At 46.1% G+C, this 27,468-nt stretch overlaps 1 protein-coding gene across 10 annotated transcripts in view; it reads left to right on the forward strand.

The window, feature by feature from the left end:
* Nup214 (nuclear pore complex protein Nup214) overlaps positions 1–27,468 on the forward strand; it is a 357,324-nt gene that overhangs the window by 143,944 nt on the left and 185,912 nt on the right. For all 10 annotated transcript variants that reach the window (XM_065430714.1, XM_065430718.1, XM_065430719.1 and 7 more), the window contains exon 18: positions 16,093–16,281. In XM_065430714.1, the coding sequence (XP_065286786.1) occupies positions 16,093–16,281 (189 nt within the window). The remainder of the gene's footprint in view (positions 1–16,092; positions 16,282–27,468) is intronic.

Raw genomic sequence — 27,468 nt, forward strand, 5'->3', positions numbered from 1 at the left:
ACTGTGTGAACTGTGATGGGGAGCATGCCGCGTACTTGTGGTCATGGCCATCCTGGAAAAAATTAAAATAAATTATGACAATAAAAGTAAAAGAAAATATATAATTGTTATGTACTGGGAATTACTTTATTCCTCACATAGTACACATACAGAACGTAGCCTTGTCGGAGAGATGGCGACCACACTACATTACTCGGCGCGAACACACTGTCCATGTCATTGTCCCACACCAGGCCTTGCCAGGTATGTGGCTCCACCCATCGGCACAGTGGGGAACGTTCACATGTAGTTCCGGACACTGCCACTATGCGGCTGCACCCGTCCGCATCCGAGGACCGAAACCAGAACTAATCACGGACACAACACCTTTTCCCCCTTTGAAGGATGCCTTGTACCAAATAGGCTGCCGTCTGATCCGTGCCGGTCGTTTCGGTATGCTCGATTCGGATTCGAGTGGACGTGAAGATGGCATAGCTGGTGTGCTTTCCGCTGGATCACTGTCCGTGCCCCACGCGAGCGTTGCTGAGGCTTGTCTGTCCAGCTTTACTTTGCCAGTGCACTTCCTGAGCTGGTTTAGATGGCATCTAACAATTCTTCCTGCGCATTTCACAAGCCAGGATCTGTGGCCTATCCTTTTAACCAGAGTTCCTTCTGCCCAGTCTGGCCCCTTGCCGAATTGTTTTACCCATGCGGCTTCTCCTTGCATGAGTTGACGACTCTTGGGTAGGTCAGGTTGTGCAGCCTCCTGTCCTTCCGATGCAATGATGAGGTCCAACTGGTTTGGCAGCTCCCGCCCGAACATGGCTTTAGCCGGTGTTAGCCCGGTTGACTGATGTACAGTGGTATGCTGCCGAAACAGAAAACGTGACAAGCGAACACTAAGCGAACCGGATGGTTCTCTGGCCAGTGCCCTCTTCAGTTCTCCAACATAACGTTCTGCTTGCCCGTTTGTAGCAGGGTGGTAAGGGGCTGACGTTACGCTTCGAATGCCATTTCTCTGGTAGAAGTCTTGTATCTCTGAAGACATCAATGCAGACCCATTGTCCGACACAACCTTGCGTGGTATGCCAAATGTGGCAAACAAAGAGTGCAGCACACTAATGACTGCTGTTGATGTTGGGCTGTTCACCAGTCGCACCTCCACCCACTTGGTGAAAGCGTCGACAACAACTAAAAAGGTATGTCCTTCTACCGGACCTGCAAAGTCCACGTGCAATGTGTGCCATGGTGTCGTTGGCTGCGTCCAATTTGGAACTGGAGCCTTTTTTGGCTGGCACTGGTCGCATGACTTGACAGTTGTTTCGATCTCGGCGTCCAAGCCAGGCCACCAAAGGTAACTACGCGCACAAGCTTTCATGGCAACAATTCCACGATGGCCTGCGTGAACTAATGAAATGGCCTGTTCTCGTGCTCCTGCCGGTATGACAATTCTTGAGCCCCAGCTGATGCATCCTCAATGGATAGCAAGTTCGGTGGCTCTTCTGCGGTATGGGGTGAAACTGTCTCCCTGCAGACGCTGCACGATGCCATTCTGTACTGCTGAAAATACCTTTGCTAGGATTGGATCCTCTCGCGTTAGTGTGGTTACAACCTCGGCTGTCAACGGCGGTCGTGGTAACGCCTCGAACATGAGCACGTCTCCAGGTGGGTTAGGCTCTTCAATGCGGTCTGGCAGAGGTAGTCTACTCAGCGCATCTGCATTCTGATGACGACTACTGGCACGATACTGGAGGTTGTAGTTGTATGCTGACAGTTTAAGGCACCACCTTTTCATTCAAGGCGAAAGTATTTCTGGTACCGGCTTCCGTGGTCCGAGAATCCCCAGTAACGGCTGATGGTCAGTCATGAACGTGACTTCTCGACCCACAATGTACTTGTGGAAGTGTGTGGCTGCAAAGACTACAGCAAGACCTTCACGGTCAAGTTGTGCATAGTTACGTTCAGCAGCACCCAATGTCCGGGATGCAAACACAATCGGTGCCTCTCTGCCTTGGCTGTCCAGCTGAGCAAGCACGGCACCTACGCCATAAGGGGAAGCATCACATCAAATCAAGAGGGGCTTGCTTTCGTCCTAGTGTGACAAGACAGTCCTCGACAACAAGCACCGTTTCAGCTCATCAAACGCCTTTTGATGCCGTTGCTCCCACTTCCAAGTCTTGTCCTTTGCCAGAAGTTCATACAGGGTTGCTGCAACTGTAGCACGACGCTCTAGAAATCGATCATAGAAGGCCAACATGCCTAAAAATGACTGCAGTGTCTGCTTACTTGTGGGCGCTGGTGCCTTCACGATAGCTTCCACTTTTTCGTCAGATGTGTGAATCCCTGCTGCATCAATCTTGTGACCCACGAATTTTACCTCTGCCACACCAAACTGACACTTGGATTTGCACAATCGTAGGTTTGCCTGAGCCAGCCGCTGGAGAACTGACGCTAGGCGGTCCTTGCGTTCTTTTGCTGTTGCTCCACTCACGATGATATCGTCCAGGTAAACACTAACTCCCGGCAACCCGCTCAAAGTGGTCTCCATAAACCGCTGGAAAATTGCTGGGGCTGCTGAAACACCAAAAGGAAGCCTGTTTACCTTGTACAGCCCCTTTGTAGTGTTTACTGTGAGAATCTGTGCTGTCGCTGGAGTCGCATGAAGTTGAATGTAAGCTTGAGCCAAGTCCAAGGTGCTGAAAACCCGGCCACCTTTCAAAGCGCTAAACACTTCCTCTGTTGTAGGCAGGGGGTATGAAGCCTTTTTTCACAGCTTCATTCACTGTACAGCGGTAGTCACCGTAGGCGCACAAGCTTCCACCTTTTTTCCGCACCCATACTAGCGGTGTAGCCCAGTCTGAGTGTTGGACTGGCTCCCAAATACCGTCTTTTACGTACTTGTCAATCTGTGCCTCAGTTGATGTGTGCATAGCAAAGGGCACAGGCCGTGCCTTGAAAAACTTGGTGCTTGCCCCTTCCTTCAGTTCCAGATTCACTGGCGCACCCGTGTGTCCTGTGGTGTCTTCATGAAAAATGTCTTCATGCTTCCGTAGCAACTCGGTCAAACTGCCTTCCTCCATTGCCTGGTGAATGCCGTGAAGCTCGATGCCCAGCTTGTCAAACCAGTTCCGTCCCAACAAGCTGCATCCAGTGCCCTCGACAACGAGAAGTGGTAGCTTGCAAGCTGCGTTCTTGTGACGAACCATTACTGTTGCCGTTCCGACAACCTGCAATTGCTGACCTGACCAGGTGCACAGATGTATGTCGTCCTGCCTCAGAGAGGGTGGGTGTGCCTGCCATACGGTTTGAAATGTGTCTCTGCTAACCATGGTGCACACTGCACTGGAGTCGATCTCAAAAGTCACAGGTCTGCTGTGCACTGTAAGCGTCAGAGTAAACTTCGGGGTGCTGAATTTGTCTGCCACTGCGTAGAGGTCATGCAACGTTGAAACCTCATGTTTGGTTTCGTTAGTCACTTCCGCAGTTCGTGAAGTTTCTAAGGAGATGCTACGTTGGTAAGTCTTTTTCTCAGCCTTCTTCCTGGAAATGCAAGCCTTGGCAATGTGCCCTTGTTTCCGGCAGTAATTGCAAATAGTTGTGCTGAACTTACAAGTCTTGCGACTGTGCGGACCGTCGCAGCGCCAGCAGCGTTGCGCTTGGTGAGAATGCGTCTTGGACGTCGAAGCGTTCTCGCCGGCGCGCGTTCTCGCCGGCGCGCGTAGCCGCCTTGTTGACTTCCGCATGATCTGCTTTTATCTGTCGTTGCTGCTGGACGGCGCTTTCCGCTCGAATAGCAAAATCATAAGCCTTGCAAAAAGTCAGATCCTTCTCTGCAAACAGTCGCTGTTGAAGATTCTGGTACCGGAGACCACACACGAAGCGATCGCGCAACATCACATCTAACGGCAGAAGCGTTGGATTGCAGCCCGTAGCTTCCTGCTGTGTTGATGATGGCGTTCCCTCAGCTGGCGTCGCCGTAGCTGTTGTTGCCGTCGGCAGCGTGCCGAAATTGCAGCTCGTAGCCAACTTGCATAGAGCGGCCACGTAGTCGTTTACCGATTCACCTGGAAGCTGATCTCGCCTTTGGAACATCGCACGACTGTAGACTTCGGACGGTCGAGGGTCATAGTGTGCCTGAAGTGCGGCCACGATCTCGGCATAGCTCACTTGGTCGGGCGTCTTCGGTTGAAGCAGCGTACAAACCACGTCGTAAATTTGAGCACCACACAGTGTAAGCAAGTGTGCTCGTTGCTTGACAGGGTTAGTCACATCGTTGGCCTCGAAGAAAAACTGTAGCCGGCCGAACCGCGATGCCCAGTTGGAGCCAGTAAACTCCTCCAAACGTGCAGAAAAATCATGCTGGCGCTCAGCCATGACTTACTGGATGCTCCACGATGCCCTAGGCTTCCCTGCCACGGGTTATGTACTGGGAATTACTTTATTCCTCACATAGTACACTTACAGAACGTAGCCTTGTCGGAGTGATGGCGACCACACTACATCACTTGGCGCGAACACAATGTCCACGTCATTGTCCCACACCAGGCCTTGCCAGGGACGTGGCTCCACCCATCGGCACAGTGGGGAACGTTCACATGTAGTTCCGGACACTGCCACTATGCGGCTGCACCCGTCCGCATCCGAGAACTGAAACCAGAACTAATCACGGACACAACAATAATTCAAGGAGGCACACAGACGGGTGTCCTACCTGCCCAAAGTCAGTTTTGCTAAAGTGGTGCATCAGGGGGCAGCACCACAATGGCGCCTGGCAACTGTCCGGCCCACACAGTGTGAGGCGGCGGTGACGCCATCCGCCCCTCGGCGGCTGCAGCTACTGTTGCTCCGCCATCCCAGAAGAAGGGGCCATCTACTTCCGGGCTGGTGGCCGCACGGGTCTCGTCCCCTGAGACGAGGCCTTCACATCAAACACAGCGCTCGCAAGAATGGCTGTCCAATGCACCGCGAGATGTGATGGACATGACTCCCTACCAAACATTGCAGCTAGCACCTAAGGAGCAGCGAGGATCTCTTCACTGCTTCAAAAAAGAGAATCCTCGAATCACAGGGCCTGTAAAGACCTCTATAAGCTAACTTTCTTTCCTTAAACATACTGCATGAAACTCTTTTTAATATAGGCACTCAAATAGTTGATTGGAACGTCGGAGGTCTCCTCCATAATTTCGATGACGTTAAAGAACTCCTCACCAAACTTAGTTCCAGGCTGCTGTGTGCTCAAGAAACGCATCTCAAACACAAACAAATTTTCTTCCACAATATACTATTCTTCATAAAGACCGTGATAATGCAGTTGCGTCATCTGGTGTATCTATTATGGTTGATAGATGTGTAGCCTGTCATGAAGATAAGCTCCATGCACCCCTAGAGGCAGTTGCTGTTCAAGCGGTGTTGCTTAATAAGCTAGTTATTATCAGCTCTGTATACATCCCTTCCAGCTATCACCTTCATAAAACAAAATTTCAAAATTACATTGATGCACTCTCTGAGCCATATATTGTTGTCGGAGATCTAAATGCGCATAACACTGGGGGGGGACTCCCATTGTGATCAAAGAGGGTGGTTAATAGAAAACTTTTTCTATTCATCTGGTGCATGCTTGCTCAATAAGAAGGTGCCGACGTACTATAGCGTTGCGCACAACGCCTACTCCTCAATTGACTTAAGCATAGTATCCAGCACTCAGCTGCTGTACCTCGAGTGAAATGTTATTAAGAACCTTTACGGAAGACTGCTTCCGGATAGTTCTAATCTCAACACAGGATGACTGCTCCCCACATCCTCCTCGATGGAAGGTTGACTCGGCGAACTGAGAATTATTCTGAGAATGTACACGTTGAGACAAGGACATTGCTGGTCTTAATATAGACAGTGCTGTGGCTTACTTGACAGGTTTATAAGAGACGCTGCCATGAAATGCATCCAGCAAACAAACAAACTTGTCTAATAAACGCCGCATCCCGTGGTGGTATGACGAATGTCAAAAGGCAAGGAAAAAACAAAACAGAGCTTGGGGTCTGCTACATGACTGTCCAACTGCTGAAAACCTCATTAATTTTAAACAAGCAAAGTCGCAGGGCAGAAGAACTCATCGACAAGCCGAAAGGGATAGTTGGGAGAAGTATATATCCAGCATTAATTCGTACACTGACGAGAGAAAGGTCTGGAACTGGGTAAAAAAATTAAAAGGCTGGACAGCCGCATCCTCTATCTCTAGTAAATACCGAAGGAGACAACCTGGAAAATCGGGCTAGATTTTCTAGGTGAGCACTTTGAACAAATCTCAAGTGCAGAGCGACAGCACCTTGAATGCAAATGTGGAAGAAATTAAGTGTACAATCGCTCATTCAGTTTAGCTGAACTTCAGGCATCTCTCAATAGTTACAAAGACTCGGCACCAGGTAGTGATCGCATCATTTACGAAGTGATCAAACCCATACACTCAGAAACTCTAAAAACACTTCTATCTCTTTTCAGTGCTTTGTGCGAAGCTGGATACATTCAATCTGCTTGAGAAAGCTATTGTGATACCCATACTTAAACAAGGGAAGGACCAGTCTCTAGCCAGCAGTTACAGACCAATAACTCTAACAAACTGTCTGTGCAAGCTATTTGAGAAAATGATAAACTGGCGCCTAATCTGTTTCTTAAAAAATAACGAAATACTAGACCCCTTCCAGTCTGGTTTCCGAGAAGGTAGGTTGACGACAGAACACCTCGTTCATATTGAGGCCAACATTAGGGATGTCTGTATACATAAACAATTCCTTCTTTCAGTGTTTTTCGGCCTGGAGAAAGCATACGATACGACATGGCGTTTCGGTATTCTTCAGGCCCTTTCCGCAATGGGTGTCTGTGGCAACATGCTGAACACAATCAAAAGCTACTTCTCTGATCGCATCTTTCATGTAAGAGTGGGGAGCAGTTTGTCTAGAACATTTACCCAAGAGACTGGTGTGCCCCAGGGAGGCGGGCTTAGTTGCACACTCTGTCGTAAAAATGAATTCACTTCATACAGTTATTCCATGCACCATGTTTTATTCTGTGTATGTCGATGATACACAGATAGGCTCTAAATCATGAAATATTGCTATCTGTGGATGCCAACTCCAGCTTGGTTTAAATAGATTATCTAGATGGGCATATGAAAACAGGTTTAAACTGAATACGCAGAAAAGTACTTGCGTGCTCTTCTCCAATAAAAGAGGTGCAACACCGATCCCTAGTATTTTTATCAATGGGCATGAACTCACTATCAGCAGTGAACAGAAATTCTTAGGTATTATCTTGGATTGAAACTAACATTTATACCCTATATTAAGTATCTCGGCACGAAATGCATGAAAACAATGAACCTCGTAAAACTTTTGTCACGCACCACGTAGGGTAGCGACAGGAAGTGCCCATTGAACCTGTACAAAAGCGTTATGCATACACATTTAGACTATAGTGCCGTGGTCCACGTACCACTCCGCCGCACCGTGCGCGTTCAATATGCTGGATCTGATTCACCATTTGGGTATTCGCCTGGCCACAGGTGGGTTCAGAACAAGTCTATTGCAAAGCCTCTACACAGAATCGAACGAATGGTTGCTTAGCTTGCAAAGGTCCTACTCTACCTTTACATATTTTCTGAAGGTACACACAAACCCTGAACATCTGTGTTATGCTACTATAAATGATTTGACATGCACCACACTGTTCGCAACCGACTCACAGCAAAGACATTATTCTCACTGTGTGTGAGGAAGCTCAGTGATGAAATAGGTGTCCCACTTTTAGAACCTCGTCTAAAGGCCCCAGTAAAGCTCTTACTGCCATGGCAATGGCAGCGTATTGAATGTGACATGTCATTTGTTCATGTTACAAAGCACACTGCAGAGGAATGCATCCAAATGCACTTTCTAGAACTCCAGTTAAAGTACTCAGGCCCAGAATTTTATACTGATGCATCAAAGTCCCATGCTGGCGTGTCTTTTGCAGCGGTTAGTCCATCATTCTCAGAATCTGATGTTTTGCACCTGGAAACAAGTATCCTTTTCGCTGATGCATATACAGTAATGTCGACTGTTAATTGTATCAGGAAAACCGACCTACCCAGTGCCATCATATTCCCTGGCTCTTTGAGTGTAGTAAGGTCCTTAATGTCACTCTGCGAAAACAAAAATTCTGTACTCAACGAGCTTTAGTCACTTTTATGCACTGCGTGCATGTCAAACCAGCTTGCTGTGATCTGCTGGGTGCCCAGCCACAGAGGCATCAAGGGAAACGTGCTGGCAGACGAGATGGCTACATATGTTACAAGGAAAGCAAGCAACACATTTATACCTGTCCCTGTGAAAGATTCGATGCCTTTTCTCCACGGAAAAATTAAGGCATACTGGCAGCGAATTTGGGATACTGAAATGTCAAATAAGCTTCATTTAATTAAGCCTCAGTTGGGTAATTGGCGATCAAAAATGAAAATATGGTGAACTGAAGTAATTCTTTTTCGACTTAGGATAGGCCATACCCATGGGACCCACTCTTACTTGCAGTGTGGGGGTAACCTTCCCATTGGCGCTAAATGTGGAGAGATGCTGGCCATCCTACATGTCCTGGTGGAGTGCTGTGGACCGTAAGCTGAATAAAAAAAAACATGTTCCTCTAGTTTACAAACAGAATATTCCTCTTCATCCAGCAATGTTCCTTCATGTGGACTAATTTTTCAGCAGCAAATCACTTTTAAAATATTCAAATGATCATTGATTACAAGTTCTCCACCCAGTGAATTCATAGCATGACCTCTTAACAGGGGCTGCTGCTGCGATAGTAACATTTGTATGGCACATGCCTCCAAAGCATTGCATCCATGGTTTCTGATGAGGCAGCAGTGCCAAAGGCACGTACATATCTTAAAAGCCCATTCTTTCAAAACATGTCTTTTATGTTCACTGAACACTTCAAAACCATTGTCATAATTTTAATACATTTATGTTTTACGCACTGCACGATGACACTATTTTCAGGCCCATATACAGCCATATTCCATCAGTACTTTCCACTTCATTCTCCTATTAAATACTCATACTCGCTTTCATGGCACTCTTTGGCCAGACCTGGCCCTTGTGCCTTTAAACATCACATATCGTCATCTACCTCTGTTCTGTCCAGTCTTACGAAAGTTCGAGATTGTAACTTGATATCTGAATACCTTTCCTTTTTTAATATTCAAAATTTCAAAATGTTTCAGGGTGCAGTAACATAGTATTGTATACTTAGTGCATTCCTTGGAATCCTAGATATCAGATGAAGTAATTAAAATTGGTTGAGTAGGAGAGTAACCATGCCTCGTAAAATTGCTGATGGCCAAAAAAGGTTATTTTCGAAATATGGGGAAAGGTAGTCAATGACCGATTTTCCAGACGCCTGATTATTTGGACATGCCTGAAAATTTGGAAGCCTTCGCGGCACCACTACATAAGTGGAAAGTTTTTATTTGTCTGGGGGGGGGGGGGGGAGACAGCTTTGCAAACCCTATATATATATATAACCTTTAATACCAGTTGCATTGAAGAAACATCGTCTTACCCCGAAGAATTGTTCACTGAATTGACGGCCTTATATGAGAATTTACTAGACCTCATAGTAGGAGACAGTTAATTTTCACAGCCTGAGTCCTCTCTCACATCCAAGAATCTGGCGTCTCTCGGTGGTGTCATCTGCCTTCTTATAATTGTCTTATACTTCACAAACACTCGTACTGCTTCACCTTTCCAGCGAAACTGCAGCCTCTCTTTTTCTACTGTGAGTCCGAGTATAAGCGTTGCTGCACATGACTGCTATTGATACTGATTTTGAGTGAATCCACCTTGGCCTCATTTCGTTTACTGAGTGAATTATATATATTTATCACCTCTGCATGCAAGTGGCGATGTTTCCATGCCTAATAAATTTTGTAAATTATAAGAAGAGTTTTTTTTTTCATGAGTTGTTAGCAATGCTTACTGGAAAGATAAGCAATACTGAGACACATGTCATTCACGTGCATTTCACATGCCATTGATAAAAGACTCTGCCAAAGGTGTCACTGAAGTCTGCAGGTTTTTTTTTTTTTTCAGGGTCAAAAAATTGTGCAAAGCAATTTAAAGCAAGGTGAACATACAGCAACATATTCATTCTTTAGGCACAGGCTATCCATACCATTAGAAATAATTGTTAGTTGGCTACTTGCTGAGACTGAAATAATCAGAAGAATAAGAATGGGCTGGGGTGCGTTTGGCAGGCATTCTCAGATCATAAACAGCAGGTTGCCATTATCCCTCAAGAGAAAAGTGTATAACAGCTGTGTCTTACCAGTACTCACGTACGGGGCAGAAACCTGGAGGCTTAAGAAAAGGGTTCTACTTAAATTGAGGATGACGCAACGGGCTATAGAAAGAAGAATGATGGGTGTAACGTTAAGGGATAAGAAAAGAGCAGTTGGGTGAGGGAACAAACGTGAGTAAATGACATCATAGTTGAAATCAAGAAAAAGAAATGGGCATGGGCAGGACATTTAATGAGGAGGGAAGATAACCGATAGTCATTAAGGGTTACGGACTGGATTCCAAGGGAAGGGAAGCGTAGCAGGGGGCGGCAGAAAGTTAGATTGGCGGATGAAATCAAGAAGTTTGCAGGGACAACATGGCCACAATTAGTACATGACAGGGGTTGTTGGAGAAGTATGGGAGAGGCCTTTGCCCTGCAGTGGGCGTAACCAGGCTGATGATGATGATACCTGCTTCTCTTTCAAAAATATTAACTTTGTCCTGTGTATATATTAAAATATATCGTGTCTGTGCATTGTCTTTACAGTGTAAATGAAAAAAAAATGGCCAGGCTTAGCTTGGTTAAGCCAAGAATGCGTTGCATATTGCGCGAGTTGGGGCCCAGCTTTTCCTTTGGCTGTCGTGACGTCACGTCACGTGGTTGCGCTAAAGGTCAATGGTGGCTGCCCGGCCGCGCCCAAGGGCTGAACTGAGTGATTGCAATATACAACGCATAAAAATAGAAGCAACTTAATAACAAACATAGCAAACTTAAAAGAGAATAGACCCACATATGAGACGCGCAGCAATGAACAATGGCTCATACCCTCAATGGTGGCTGCCCGGCCGCGCCCAAGGGCTGAACTGAGTTATTGCAATATGCAACGCATAAAAAATGTTGAAGTGAGAAAATATAGATGAGGTAGCCACCGCTGGTGCTCCTAATGCGCTTGTCCTATTGTCAGGATTTGCAATAATAAAGAAAAAGTCTAAATTAAAGGCTGTGCATGTCCGCGCCATTAGTGATGCAGTAAGCTGTAGCCACTATAGAGAGTTTTAGTATCAGGGCCCCAAACGTTTGGGGCCCCAGAGAAATAGAGTGAAAACCGACACAAACTGCATTTGGGTTTTATGTCGAGCACGCTATTTCACTGATTTAGTGGGAGCCCCAAAAGCTTTGCGTCTAACAAACATGGCGGCACCCATCGAAGCGATAACTCTAACCTAGCACCAAACTGGGCTAGATTCGTGGTAACACATTAAGTTCGCGAGCTTAGGGGAAGTGACTGTGGTTGTCGCTTTCTTTCAACTAGCGTGCGTTATGAAGGTTGTTTCATTATACGCTGCTTATTCCTAATTCCATTGTCGATTTCATTGCACATAGGCCTAACACGGCTTAACTTGGCTGGTGAAGGCACGCAAAGTTGGTTACTCAAAACTAAGTGCAATTAATTGCTTGCTGCTAATAGAGTAACCTCAAAATTGTAATTAAATGCAGAAACACAAATGTCAAAATTACTCTTCTTATCATGAAATGGTATATTTTAATTAATTATTTATAGTAGCTTTTCTTTGATGCCGTAGTGGTGCTGCAAGCACAAGACTATCCGCAGACACGAAGCCCTATTCTAAAACTCTTCACTCCTCCGTGCCCCAATGCTAACAGCGGCAAAGGTCTTTGGGGCCCCTATTCTAAAACTCATAAATAAAATTTTAAGTGAAAAGGTAGAGGCAGCTCAAAAGGAACATCAAATGATGTGGGTAACAGAACTCTGGTAATGACACTTAAGTGGGGGAGGGGCGTGTAGGCATCGGCATCGCCGGTGGAGAGGGGGGGGGAGAGCTCCCTCCCCCTGAAAAACTTAGGAGGGGACTCGTGCAACGGAACCTCCCGTAGTCAGCACCTAGCACCACCATGTACCCCATAGAGTCAGGGCATAATGAAATTTCAGACGCGCAAGTTCTTCGCCGTGTGATTTTCCGGACTTCTTGCCACAACCGCATGTCCGAAACACCGTTGATCGAAGCCACCACTACCGCCATTTTGATTATCGCACGCAGATTCGCAGGCAGCCGTAGCCACCACCGCGGCAACGCCAGGCCTAGCTGCTTCGATGTTCGCTACAAAGCTTCTTGCTGTTTGGTGCCATGTTTTTCATTAAAAGAATTCGCTGCTGTCAGCAATGACTGACTCCATGTTTGTTATTCTCCCCAACGGCTTTGAAGCTCGGAAAGCACGGCGCGTTGCATAAGTTGGTTCCAGAAAGTCAGCTTCGCCTCAATACAGAAATGTTACGCGGTGAAGCATACGCAAAAGTATTGCAGTGAAGCATGAGCGTGGGAAGGGGCTATTGTCAGGGACACAGTATGTATTCTTTATTTTTAGGCGCGTGACCTGCTGTCTCGTGTTGAGTACAAGCACCGATACACCTATAAGTCTACTGGCAGGGCTGCAGAGTTCTTTTGGACATGCTTGTGGCGATTTGAGCCCTTGAGGGCAGTAAAAGGCATGTATTCATTTTTTCTGAATGCCCGATTTCTCAGACGTTTTCACGTCCACTAGGGAGTCCGAAAAATTGGACGTTGACTATAATCGCCTTGTGAGAGAAGCATTCTATACTTCTGGTTCAGGAAAGTTTGGCAGAAAAGCAAGCCAGAAAAGATGCTCTTTCAAACGAGACCAGTATGGCGGGGCTCTGATAAGTGATATTAGAATGGTAAATGGCAAAATGGGTGATTTTCAGCCCTTTCATGGGCAAAACAGAGCATTTCATAGGATAAACATGTTTCTCTTTTTCTCAGTGTCTTGTCATTTTAAGCTAGTTCTATTTTTTTTAATAGATGCACCATGATACATAGATTAGAAAATAAAAAAATTGAAAAATTGATTTTTCAGTGATATTTTTCTCTCTAACACCCAGATCTCCCTTAATCTGCCTTGCACAAACATCTGGTATGCATATAGGCCCTAGGTTTCACCTACAGCATTATTGGGTTGACACTACTACAGACCCCTATCACCAATCTCTACAAATAAGTGCAGTGCCTTGATGCGGCGGCGCCAAGGCACCAACCGGGGGCAGAAAGAGGGGCGAAGTAGTGCACATCTCAGCTTCTACTCCAGCTATGGCTGCGCATGGTATGGCTGAGCGCTGCCACGTGCGTCCTATCTTGGACGTAATCTGCAGTGGGTTCGAAGGCAAGCTAACCCGAAATAGCTGATGTGTTTCTGTGTGCTGTGTTCTCGTGCACATAGTTGTCATTAACCCTTTCGCTGTCGGACCTTTCTGGCCGTGACGCACCCCCAGTGTCAGCTTGGTTTCAGGGAACGTGCATAACAGGAAATGAACATAGCAATTTATTTTTATTATGATTGGTATACAAATAACATAGTCAATGGAATATGCACATTTCAGTGTTCTGCAGCTGTTGTTAGTAAACATCATCATCATCATCATCAGCCTGACTATAACATCCGTTCAACATCCGAATCTGACGATGCGGAACTCATCTCTTCCCCGCATGAGACGCTGTCCGAGTCCGAATCCGAGCTTGGCTCGTATTCTGAATTGGAAGAACCATCGCTCCAATGAGCAGATGAAGGTCCCGCGCACTCAGCCATCCGAAAGTAATTGCGCGCAGGGAGGATGCGCTTTCAGTCGCCCGCACAATGGAGAAAAATAGGAGGTTGTGTGATCAGGAAGACAGTGGGAGATGGAAAAAGGCTAAAACAAAGTTTGAGGGGCTTTACGTTTACTGATGCAAGCCGGAAGCGAGGGTGCGGCGAGAGAGCGAAAGCAGCAATAGGTCTCTTTTCGGAGAAGCAATGGCACGTGCCCCTGATTTTGACGCGCCGTAGCAGACACACCAACAGAAGAAAAATAAAAACCTTCAAACAAGCGGAGATAGCAGAACAACCCTTGAACACATAACCATACGCGCGCGACGCATGATCCAGCGAATGCAGAGCGACCGCGCCACGCAGCAAAGAGAAAGGGGGGAGTGGCAGTCGTACCCCTTCCAATCCCTTCAACCCCTTCCCTTCCAACCCCTTCCCTGTCAGCACTGCTGACTCGTGTTTCGGAAGGGTGGAAGGAAGACAGAAGAAAGATGGGCAATGTGGTGAAATTCTGCTGCATTGGGCGCGTGGCACAAAGGCGGCTACAGCGGCTTGCTTTTTTTCTTTTTTTTCTTTTTCTTTAAAGTGGGTTTTGTTTTGCTTGTTCTTTCGGCACAACCACCCAGTAGCCAGATGCAATTGTTATTGATCCTCTACGCGGCGATCCCGTGGGGGCTACCGTGTTTGATCACATAGTGACGAGTGCATTGCTTGCTTCAACTGCCTCCATTGTCTCCGCATTTACAATGGGTGTGTATGACGCCGGTGCGGCTTAGCAAACCTCTGTTTCAGGAGATATCGTAGACGATGACTGGGTGAACAACACGAAGCTTTGGCCACAGCTTCAGAGAACGTGCAGTTTAGAAGAAGCTATGTCCAAAGGGTGCGAGTAGCATATATGGTGCTTGTTTTAAAAGTGAGGCTAAATACGTATTCCAAGCTATCCAAACTCTCCACTTGTGAATTGAATCAGGATCAGTGCATTTTGCTCTTCGTTCTTTATTTGGCAAATATTTTGAAGCAGCGGTTTGTCACATTGCTGACTGTAAATTTTCTTGGTGCAGTCACCATCTGAGTATTTCTGCTTAATTGCTTGTGGGTGTGCTCAGTTCCGATAGATTTGTTCTTTCTTTGCGCGAGGCTTCAAACATGGTCGTTTTGTACATTGTAATGCCTTGTAGCAAAGATGTATCATCGCTAGTAACTCGCTTACTCTTGTGGACCGTCGCGAAACATTCAGCTTCGACCATTTGTGCGCTACCAGTGTATTCCGTCATTTATTGTGCGTACATGGTGCGCATGTATTCAAGGGACCGCACATTCACTTTCTGACATGTTGGCGATAGAGTAGGCGTAAGATTCCGTGCCAGTTTGGGTAGATGTGTGTAGGTACTGTGCGTGAAAACATACTATGACAGAAAGCAGCGCTACTACCTTTGTCATTGTTTAACACGAGTGGTACTCCCCCTTGCTGATGTTCTGGGGCTGAAGCACTTTCTCTGAAGGTTAGCGATACAACGCTGATGAACGACGAAATTTCTGTATCCTCGAAGAAAGCCGTACATCTCGTAGTGCCGGTAACACATACAGACAATTGCAGCAGTGGTCTGCAAACTTGACTACACAGATTCATTCCATTCCTTAATATGCCAGTCACTATTTTTGCAGCTGACTACTGCACACATCTTTAATCCACATGATTCAATCCAGCATGATTGGAGCACAGTGCGCTATAGAAAACACAGTTGCATTTCCGATAGCTGATGGCACAGAAACAAGGTGGAATCGGTAGTGGTTTCGTATTCGTGTGCTGGTCACTGAAGCTACGTGTGACGTGTTGCTGAAAGTGCCATCTCGTTCCTCTAGGACAAACTGCTCTGCGAAGATGGTCAATAGGTCTCTAAAACATTATCCGAATGTTAAGTGCATTATGTGTTCTTGTTTCACTGTTTCTTTTAGTCAAACATACATGTCATGTTTTCATCCAAATGCCTCCATACTTTTAAAATTTCCCTGAGGGCTAAGGCATTTGAATAGCCCTTTTTGTAATCTCTTTTCCAATCTTTGTGCTTACAAATGTGTATATTGTTTGTGTGTGTAATGGCCACCACCATTTGTTACCTGACTGTGCTTTGCAGACTGTCTCTTTCACCCTCCATACATTCTTTTTCTTTTTCCGCATTGCAGTAAGGATACAGCGGAGCTTTCATCAGCTGAGGCTATCTATCGAGCCTTGCGTGACTGCCGCAACACTGCTGAACTGCTCTGCAAAACTGTGAACTCATTGGAAGCACGAGCAAAAAAGTTGCGAGTGGATAGCAAGCAGAGCAAGTCGTCACCAAGGCCTTATTGGAATGACGCCAGCGACATGGCCAGGCCAGTCTCTTTCCCACCCTGCTTTTATCATTGTGTGTTTGTGTGTGTGTTTTTACCTTTTTGTTTACGTGTTAGTGTATTTCAAAAACCTTGGTTACTGGGCTAGGCATGTCAATGACGAGTGTGCAAATATAAAGATATTCTAGTGCAATGAATAGACATTTACCATCAATATTGAATATCTAATCGAATAACAACGTGCACATGCATTAGCAAGCTTTTTAACATGTTGGTATGTAACAAAAATACTGGGTTGTCGAGATAAATTTTTAACATTCAGCCTGGCAACAATGTACCGAAAATAAACGACACATTTGCTCTGTACCAGAACTTTATTCAAAGACAAACCACGGGCACACTATTGACACGTGCACTTATCTTTATCGGGCAAGCACGTTTCGCCAACTAACAAATGTAATCGCACAGCGTGGGACGCGCCTGCATGTATCCGAAGTTTCTGGAAAGTTATCGATGCTTCTATCCGATGTCTGTTGTCGCCGAACCTTATGTTATCTGATTTCGTCACCTGACGCGAATGGTGTAGAACTTTGTGGAAGGCACGCGGGTGCGAACGATTAGTCTGGAACATTCGACGACTGCTCTATAAAAGCCGACGCGCTTGACCCGCTGATCAGATTTTCAACGATCGCCGAGCGTGTTCGCTGCTATCGTTGTGCTATAAGTGTAGCCTGTTTTGTGGCCACAGGTTCGCCCAATAAAAGTTAGTTTTGTCATTCACAGTATTGCTACTGTGTTCCTTGATGTCACGACCACGTGACACTATGCAAGTTGTCACTTGCTCAATGATGAGCTGCAAGTACCACAGAAGGGTGGCAATACAGTAGACTCTCTTTAAGAGAAACTCGAAGGGACTGTGAAAACTTGTTCGTCTTATCAGAAGTTTGGCTTGTCAGAGGTGCCTCCCTCCCTGTCACGGGGTTGGGGGGGGGGGGGGGGAGTGGCAACATGGTCACATACTCCACCAAGACCACAAGCAATTGTCTGAAATACATGTACTCAATTCACCAGAAATTAAGGGACTTTGTCCCACAAGTGCTTCAGAAAAGGTATGCTGCATTCTTGGATCATCACTGTTGAGGATACCTTTGCAGCACCTACCGACGCTGCTATGCGAGGACTCTATGGTCGACGCTTTCAGCTGGCACCTTGGTGCCTGCTGCAAAGGAAGAGAAAAATAAAGTTTTGCGACGCATGCTTGATGCGCAAGCAGGGCACAGGCATTGTTGTTCTAGAAGCCTGCTGCGCTGGTCTTCTTGGTCGGGTGCTCGACTACTACCCCTCATTTCCCGACATTGGTAACCCAGGAAAATGCGCCTTTCACTGAGTGACACACTGCCATGGCTAACTGGCCAGAGCCCCACTTCAGCCCACCACTACTGTCGTTCCGGTCCCCCTTCGTTGGTGCATGGTTAGCGCAGTTTGAGGTGGCTCTCGAGCTCGGAGGATGTTCAATCCCATGGTACACTGCAGCACCTACAAGCCAGTGAGAGTGACGCAGCTGCAGCAGTGATCTTCGTCCCTTCCCTACACTGCCTGTCCTCTCCTTCGGTTGGCTGGCTGTCAAAAGCCCTTCTGGCAACAGCTCTGACAAATCAGACATTGAAGGCTGTGAACAACATCATGCAACATGGATAAGGCAGATAGATTGACACCACCATCCTGCGACACGAGTCCTGATGGTGTCTCGCATCCACCACCTCATCCTATCCTTCGCGTCATGCCCGCATTGGAGCTCACCAAGCAGCATGAATCGACTGCTGCTGTTCTGACTTTCACAGATTTTCGCCAGCCCGAGTTAATGCCGTCATTGAGCGTCATCTGACAACACCTTCGTAGCTGTCTAAGATGCCACTCGCATCCAAAGCCATTAACCATAGTAAGAACCAAGCTCCAGCCGGCTTGCACCAGACCCCCTTGTCGTTACACTGGCAATGTCGCACGTAAAAGTCTGCAACTTGCGACGTCGACCACAAGTCTGGCAACACAGGACAAGCACATGAACAGGCTAAATCCACCAAGGCTCACGCAATTGTAAAAGTGGGACGATAAAGCTTGCGGCTTGTCATGTTTACCACTTACAAGACCCGGTCCTCGTTCGTTTCACATGGTCTACGTGAAGTGCTACAGAGGCACCTGCCTTCACATTCTCCGTGCAAAAGTACTGTATACCATTCATCCGCAGCACAACTCCCAGCATCGATTTCTTGAATGTCTTCACCGAACCATTTGCTCCCAACGGACTGGCAGTACTTAGGCTGACCACGGACCATTTTGAAACTCTGTTTCACTAACTTACCTTATCGCCGTTCCGTCTGGGCGGGGTGCCTTGTTGCACCTACTGATGCCTCAACGCGGGGACGCTCTGGTCGGTGTTCTGTGCCTCAGTGCCGGCTGCAAATGAAGAGGAAAATAAAGTTGGGCAGCGGATGCCCGATGCGCAAGCAGGGCACGGGCATTTCTGTTCTAGAGGCCAGCTGTGCTGGTCCTCTTGGTTGGGCGCTCTGCTGCGCCTTCTTGGTTCCCGAGGCCTTTTATTTCACATGACTAGCGCTAGGCGCATAGGCATCTACGAGTGATGGCATTCTTGGTGCAGTGCCAAGCATGATATCTTTCACACAACTAGCGCAAGATGCATTAGCATCTATGAGCGACTGCATTCTTGGCACAGTGCCAAGCATGTTATCACAGTGTGGAAGCGCTGCCGCACAGTGACACATCCGGGGATGGTCATGCGAAATCTTGCTAACGCCACCATATCTTTGAAAGTTATCTTCCAAGAATATGGCCCAAATTTGCCAATGCCTTGCTATGCGCACATATGCTTGCCTTTGGCCAAGGCAGACTGTGGCTGCGTTTTAGCAATGCCATTTATGATGTTCCTTTTCACGCTTTTTGTGCTTTTTCAGTGGTCGTAGCGACGCTCCACCCATGTTACTAGTGGGATCAACCGGCCATGAACAGTTCATGACAAGAATGAACGAAACTCGCATGAGGAATTGCACAAATAAAAAATGCAGCCTTTACAGCTTAGTGGCTTGACTTGGCTTTTCTTGCGGTTTGAGCATGGCCGGTGAGTACTAGATCGTCTAGGCACTTTGGTTTCAAGGAGGCGCCGGCAGCATGGCCAGCAACCATGCCAGAAACATATAAAAACCAAAATATTGCCATTTCTGCTCAACTAAGAGACACATTGCGACATGCAAGATATATTTTTGTTTTATTCCCCCTCACTTTTCTCGCTCTCTCCCTGCATGGTTCCACTGTGCCAGAGTTTTTTTCTTCTTTCTCTTTTTTAGAGTGAAAGCTCTACTACGCCATCATCTCTTAGGGTCGTTCATTGGTTCACAATGACCTTGAGCCACCAGATCACGAGTGGCAGGTGTGACGTCATGCCACAAGATCCGCTGTGAAGAAGCGTTGCAGGTGCACTCGCTGGGAGCTGTTAAGAATGGCGAGCCGCTAAGCAAGATTGCCACCTTGCCACCCGATTACGACAAGGGGTGCAAGACGCGCACCTCTCCCTCTCCGTCGCTGCAGCTGGGAGGCGTTTAAAGAAGCGGCCTTTGCGTTGGAATCCGCCGCCTTCCTCCAGCCCCTTCGACATTGTGACGGAACTAGTTCGGTGCGTGAACAATGATTCCGGAGTTCCCCAACGCGGAGCTGATTTGAAACGCATGGACAAGCTGCCGCGGGAACGACGTATTTTTGTGCTTCTCACGGTTCGGAGTGGCACGGAACAACGAGCGACCCTCGAGCGGCAACGATAGTTCCCGGAACGGCACCCGCCAACGTCGTCGTCGGGCATCAGAGCGCGGTTGCCTTTGTGTACGTAAACTGTTCTGCAGAGCAGCGGCGCGTTGGTGATGAGTAAACGAACAGTCGCCGCGTCGTAGGACCGGCGGATCGAGTGTATAAAAACTGTGGTTGTGCGAATGCTGAGGACACTTCTCTTGAGCAGTCATGTTAGACTGAGTCACTTCTCTTGAGCAGTCATGTTAGACTGAGTCACTTCTCTCATGCAGTCCTGTTGGACTAATACTCTTTTTCTCAAGCAGTCATGTTAGACTGATTTAATTTCTGTAAATAAACCCTTTTCCTCGTTCTCGATGAGAAACAGTTCTTCACTTCATCAACGATCTCAGCGTAAATAAGTTGGACGACGGCATGGGCCAGCTACCTACGAATTCATGCCGTACTCCAATCTTGGCAAAGGACCACGGACGATGGGATTGAGCCCCCAATCCTGACAGAGCCTCGCCGCTGCGGTACCACATGACTAGGCGAGGGTTAAAGGGCTAAATATTGTCCGACATAGCATGAGGGCGCACATGTTACATCACGTTAGCAAGAACAACAGCATTTATAGTTTGACCAATGGTTCGACGCACTGGCGCAGCCAACGTATCCAGATGGACCAACGTGCTCTGACGTGCCTGGCGTCGAGCAATGCTCACCCGTGCGCCGATAACGTGAGACTATAAACATGCCTTTACCGTCTGCTTCTCCTGCACTTGGACACTCAGTCTCACCATGAATGGCACACTGGCTGGGCTGTCTGTGCATGCGCTTCAGTGCAAGCGACAGGCTGAATCCAATCATCCAGTAGGTAGCTAGATGACAGGCCACAAAATGTCAAGCAAAGGCAAAGTTGCCTGCTGAAACACTGGAGCAAAGGCAGGTCAAATTAGCATGTTTTATGGAACCTTGCCAAGTGCAGAAGTGTGCCAAGATCGAAGCTATTGCAACAGCCGCTGTCGTTCAGCAACATGAACAACAAGGAGAAGGAGAAGAAGCCATGGATGCAAGAAACGGCACCCAGAACGAACATTTGACGAACCACACGCTTTGGCTGGTGGCACGCTTGACTGCAACAGCCAGGTTTCACAACAGCCAGGTTTCACCGTGACTTCACTTCATGGACAACCCATTCGGCAGTGTGTTTAACGTGTGTGAAAGACTGTGGCCTAACTTTAATGGAACACTGTGTGCATAATCTTTGCAAAACTAAGCCAAACAGACCTTTCGCTCGTGATAACTGGTTCACAAGAGTTAACCTCGGCCAATTTTTTTTCTTTTCCTTTGGTGTCCTGCAGACGCCCTGCCATGACTGCAATCCTTACTGCAAAAGCTCATCTTAACCGAAGAGTATATGCAAAGCATTTCATATTAAGTGTCTTTTTTTTATAGTGAGTCTATGGAAAACAGACCAAACATTCCTACTTCTATTCCTATTATTATTTGGTATATCTGACAATTCAGCTTAACTGAGTTCGTCTTAATGAGAGTTTACTGTACAGTGAAACCTCGTTAAACCGTAGTTGGCCGGAGCTCGGAAAAAGTATGTACTAAACGGCAGTACTGCTTAACTGAAATAGCATTAGATCGCCCACCCACCTGTCAAAAATAGAACTCGGAGAGAGTGCGATGAAAGGGGAAAAAGACGTGCACTATTTATCCACTTCGCGCGAAAAGAGTGTTAGTTTCGTTTGATGCTGCAGTGGCCTAGCAGCGATGAAAGTGTCCTCAAACTTACTGAAGCTACGAGCCAGCTTTTCAGCTAGCCCCCTCTTCTCGGCAAACACTCGCATGGCAGATTCCTTGTTGGCGTTGCATGTTCTCCGTGCACGCGGGCAGTAGCACTGCAGAAATCGCCGGGTGCCTTTTTCATTACGAGGTGCTGTTCTCATCGCGACGATTGCATTAGTGAGGCTGAAGTAACGCGCAGCTTCTGCCACTGTCAGGCCTGAATTGCCCGTGCTGTCGCTTACCGTGTTGTCCACATCACTTTGGCAACAACAGAGCAACAATGGTGAAGAGTCGAATCTCGTAGCCGACATCTCTACGTGGTCGCAGCAGCACTGCCGAGCAACTTCCTCGCATTCCAAATGCCACTACCGTAGTCAACAGTAGATCCCTGTCGCTTGCCAGTGCTGACTTTGTGTCACGTACGATAGCGCAAATTATGTCTAATTTGTCGTCTTTTTTATCCGAGCTTCGGCATGACAGGAGTCCTTGTTTGCACCATGCCACAACGCTCTCTGGCACAGTTCTTTACTCTATGGCAGGGCGGCAAAATTATATTGATGTTGGTGTGGCTTGACGCGCAAACGCACAGGGCACTTGGAGGCCGTTGTTCTGATCTCTGAGGCTTGTTCTGCCGGGCTGCCCGATGGAGATGATGCACTGCCTTGTTCGCGTGACGAAAAGTGGAAACGCTACGTGTTAACTGTTACGTGCGCAATAAGCTGGTACGGTTTATGCAGATGCATAGCACATTATGTTCAATTGCCCCTGAGTCGGGGATTTGACTTAACTACTTTTAAAACGAAACCACTGTTCAAGCATATACAGTTTAACGAGGTTTTACTGTATTTGAAATGCTTCACACCAGGAAGATGCTGCAGCAAATTATTGCATAGTTTGGCTACAAAAAAATGCATGTGTGCTGCATAGCCAAGACTTTAAAGGAATGCACCATACAGGAAGATGTCACTGCAAACCGAGCCAAGCACAGAAAGTGAATAAATTGTCAAAGAACAGCAGAATTTTGCCGAGGATTGAAGAAAACAATTGACCAAGACCCTGGGCTAAACATAAATGGCCTCACAAATGCAATGGGCGTGACAAGGCCCGTCATCAGCGTGGCAGTGCGGGAAGACCTGCATTATACATCCTTTTTTACTGAGAAACCAGCAACTGTTAATTGAGAAGAACAAGGTTCACAGGAAGATGAAGGTCAAGGCGTTCCTGAACAACCTGAAGCAGACCAGTGCTGGTTTATCGAGGTTCTTCTCGGTCGAAAAAAATTTCATTCAACATGGGACAAAATAACTGCCAAAAGGACTGCTGGATATGCCAGAATGAGGCTGATGTACCAACTGTCATGCACACCAATTTTCCCATGTCTGTGATAGTGCTGGGTGTGGTTAGCAGTGAGGGTGATGTGATGGCACCCCACTTTTTGGTTGATGGTCTGAGGGTGACTTCTGACAGCTATGTCAGCTTGTTGGAGATGGTTGTGAAGCTCTAGATGAACAAAGTGGCCACTGGAATGAAGTATGTGTTTCAACAAAGCTCAGCTCCAGCGCAGAAGGCAAGGAAGGTGCAATCATGGGTTTGTGAACACCAAGAACACCCTGAAGGCATTCATAAAACAGGACATGAAGAACCTGGACAGAGAGGAGGTGAAGCATGCCTGTAGCCATTTCAGGTCTAGGCTTGGGAAGGTTCTGGCAGCAGACGGAGATTAGAGTAAATAGTTCATTTGACAATGCTTTTTTTAACTCTACAAAGCTTGTACAAACGCATTTATTTTTTTCATTTTATTTTAGTTGTTCTTCCTTGTATAATAAATTTTCCTGATTTACTTCGATGACCCGGTATACGGTACTAAACCAATATGATAAAAAGTTATTTGACTTTTGTTAATCTGAAAAATTGAGTAACTGTCCTGTCTTCCCAATTTGTGCATTATTGAGAGTTTTAGCATGTTCGGTACTTTGCTAAATGCAGACTGGTCAGGTGGAGTAGTAGGTGAGTGTGGGCACAAACATAAGTGCCTGTACATAGTGCAGCCACCTGGTGGCACAGAGCTTAACCAGACAAACACAGAGCGATCACTGCAGTTACCAAGTGTATTCTACTCTGCTTATGGTGTAAATTTTTGGCAGTGGCATAATTGTGTCCATGATGTGTATAAGAGGACAGAGAAGGAGAGTGTTTAGAGTGACAGCTCTATCACTCCAGGTACAAACCTTGAAAATATCTCGTTCCATCAGGCTGACCTTGAAGGTCACCCATGTTCAAACTGGGACTTAACCTGTCATTACCGGGTGCTGGTAGCTTTGTATACGATGTGCTTTCGACGCTTAGTTCGCGTTGAAGCAAGGCGCAGCATGAAGGTCAATTCGCTCGCTGCTGCTTCTGCTGCATCTGCACTTCCTCACTCCAGTGTTTTGATGGCGAGTTTCTCTGGTGATTGAGTGAGATGTGTTCATGTTTATCTGTGTATGCATGACACCGTGCTTGTTAATCTATTTAGTAAGCTAATGTTTAAACGTTTATACGGCCGATAAAACTACTATCCTTACTTTGTACAGCTGTGTAGTAATTTGCTATCACAGTCGATGCTTCGCCTTTCGGGCAAAACTGCAAATTTTTATGGAGTGGGTGAAAACTAAAACTACACACTACCGGAAGTTGCGTTTAACGTGTTGCAAGAATAGCTTCTGTCAGCCAAGGTAATAAACTACACAGAGAAGAGTTGTTCAAAACAGCTGCACAAGAAACTCTCCTTCCTCACACCCACGTAGTGGCACATTGTGCTTGCTGTGTTTTGCTATAGCTGTGACAGATGGTGTCACCTTTGATTCTCAAATACTTAAATACTGCAGAAAAATGCAGTAAAACTGTTAGCTTGAACATCAATTCATTTCACGACACATGTTGAGTCTGTTTTTCCCAGAAATTGTTCTTAGCACATTTTGTAGCAAATAGCAGGCTGACTTCAATGCTGCAGTTGGATCATTCCACTTGATGACGATACAGTCCAACCGCGTCATAACAAAGTTGTATCTGTCATGAAAATACCTTAGCTATATCCAATATTCATAATAAGCTCACACTTGTGTGCAAATAGTGGCGAGAAACATTTTATTTACTTTATTGATAATTCGTTACACTATCTATGTTCACTATATCTAGGTTTGACTATAATTATGAAGTTAATTATGGTAAATATTAATACTTGTACTACACAGCAGCCAAATTTCTCAATTGTATGTGGTTGTGAGCATAAAAACGTGGTCTCTTAGAATGAACGTTACCTGCTTTCATTTGTTAGCTACCAATGACTATGGGTTTCTTTTCTGGGTTTTCCTATAGGTGTCACTTGAATCCTATTGAACACAATAGTTCATAGGAGGCATTGAAAATACAGATACTGATACTTGTCGTGTCGAATGTATCATTATGCAGATGCAAGATACCAAAAGAGTATCAGGGGAGATCAGGGTTGAAAAATTGCACACAGTTTAACATTGCAATAACGAAATCTGCGGGGAACCTGAAAAAATTCGCTTTTGTGAGAATTTCGTTGTTGCGAAATGAGACAGCACAGATAGGTAATGCGTGAAAGAACGAAACTTTACTGTCGAAATTCCGATAGCCTACTTTGGCAAGCTTTGCCGCATTGCCGACAAGCGCTTTGCCGACAAGCGCATTGCCGACAACCGTATTGGCGGCAGTACACTGTACGCTGCATGCATTGATCACCAGTGGTAGGCAGCACTGCCGTGGAGCATTATTCTTTGTCATTTGTTTTCGAAAATGCTATCACTTTTGCAAAATTTTGCGCAACTCGACACTCGACGCAGAGCAACAGCACGCCATGCAAGCGGCAGCATAATTTTCTCCAGCGCACGCTGTCGCCCATAGTCGCCGACGCATATAGTGCCAAGCGCGAAAGTGATTGTATCTCGTATACCCAAAGGCAATCGATTAAGATTATGGCCTCTTAGTGCAAGTCTAAGTCCGGTACCGAATCCGCACACAATGCCTGTCGGGTGGCACCGAAACCAGTGTTCTTGAAGCCATGGAAGCGTATTTCCGGATGATCACTTAATCACAACCCGATCCGTGCTGCGACTGCCATCTCAAGCACCATATTCCACGTTGGTGGGACATGGATTTCCTTGTTTTTGCTGCATTTTGCTCACCAAGGCGCACATTACACACTGCACTAGCAGTTTGCAAAAACCGTAGTTGCATGCTGGTAGCAACATGCGTGCTGCTTTGAATGGGTATGGTGATCATCAAACAAGATGGCAGCCATGACGTGTTTCCGGCACACGCGATTATGTCTCCCTGCGCTTGGTTGTTTTTGTAAACAAAAATGGCGGTGCCCACGTTAGTGTAATGTTGCGATATTTTACGCAATTTTAGTGCAAAGCAATTGCATTTGAGCACATTTTGGAGCATTCTAGCCTTGCAGAAGTAGGCAAATTTCATTGATGCCGGATTGTGATACAGCGACATTTCATTGTCGAGAGGTACGAAATGCATTGAATCCTATGGGTGTTCGCTGGGGATACGAAAATATTTTGTTGTCGTGGGGTTTTGTTATTGCGGTGTTTCGACTGTATTTATCTTTTTAAAAAGTAATTTCTTATAGTTTGGTTGCAAGATTGCACTTCAGCATTATGTTTTTATGCATAAAATATCAACGCATTTCTCCATCCAGAAGACTGGGAAAAATGATTCCATTCGAGGCACGATGACTCTAGGGACCTCTTTTTTCCATTCATGCTTGACTCATGATGGTTACGGTCACAAGTTTTGCTTAAATTCTGAGCTTTCCTGGTGTAAGAATGAGCTAGCAGTAGACCTGACTGAGCCGTCACCAGCTTATTTACCATTGCTCAGCCGAATTCATGCACTGTTGTGAAGATGGCCACTTCCATAGCTGCACTATGGTTCAACAAAGGCCACAAAGGCTGTAGAACTTCCACAAAGGAGGTTCTACAGGAGCTAGGCACGCTTCAATCTTTTCAGAAAGCTTGCAAGTGTAAAGCTTGCTTTGCACTTCTGTAAAGACTGGTCTGCATTCTGGCCAAATTTTAAGCAGATGGACTATCTTCGGTAGTAATAAGCATCTTTAGAACTTTGAACTTTGTTTTTCTCTTTTCCCAATATTAGGCTGTTTTTACTGCTGGTGCACAATAATTCTTTTACTTAATATGAATGAATGTTAGCCAAATTTTGCATGCATATATGCAAGGATGTATATAATGCAAATCTCTAGGTCTTCTTATAATTTTTAGCTGTTTGGTAGTATGTTATTTAGGAAAGCACTCATCGATGCTCTCAATAATCAAAATTAATTTTTTTCTTTAGATTAAGTGAGTGTAAAATTATTTTTGAGCTTATTTGCAATGAGGTATCCATAAGGAGCAATATATGCCATTTTATAACACGCACTTATGCCTGGTATGAAGCCTGAACCTTGCATTAGAGACTGTACTTTTCCCACTTCCAGAGTAGTCACAGAAAAACAACATATTGAAAACTAAAAATGTATTCGAAAATAGGCAATTGAACTCTATATTTACAGGGTGTCTACCAACTGGGAATTCTCATGGATTTTGAGTAGTCTAAAAAACTCGAGGA

The sequence above is a fragment of the Dermacentor albipictus genome, chromosome 1, assembly GCF_038994185.2.
Source record: "Dermacentor albipictus isolate Rhodes 1998 colony chromosome 1, USDA_Dalb.pri_finalv2, whole genome shotgun sequence".
NCBI classification, from domain to species: Eukaryota; Metazoa; Arthropoda; class Arachnida; order Ixodida; family Ixodidae; genus Dermacentor; species Dermacentor albipictus.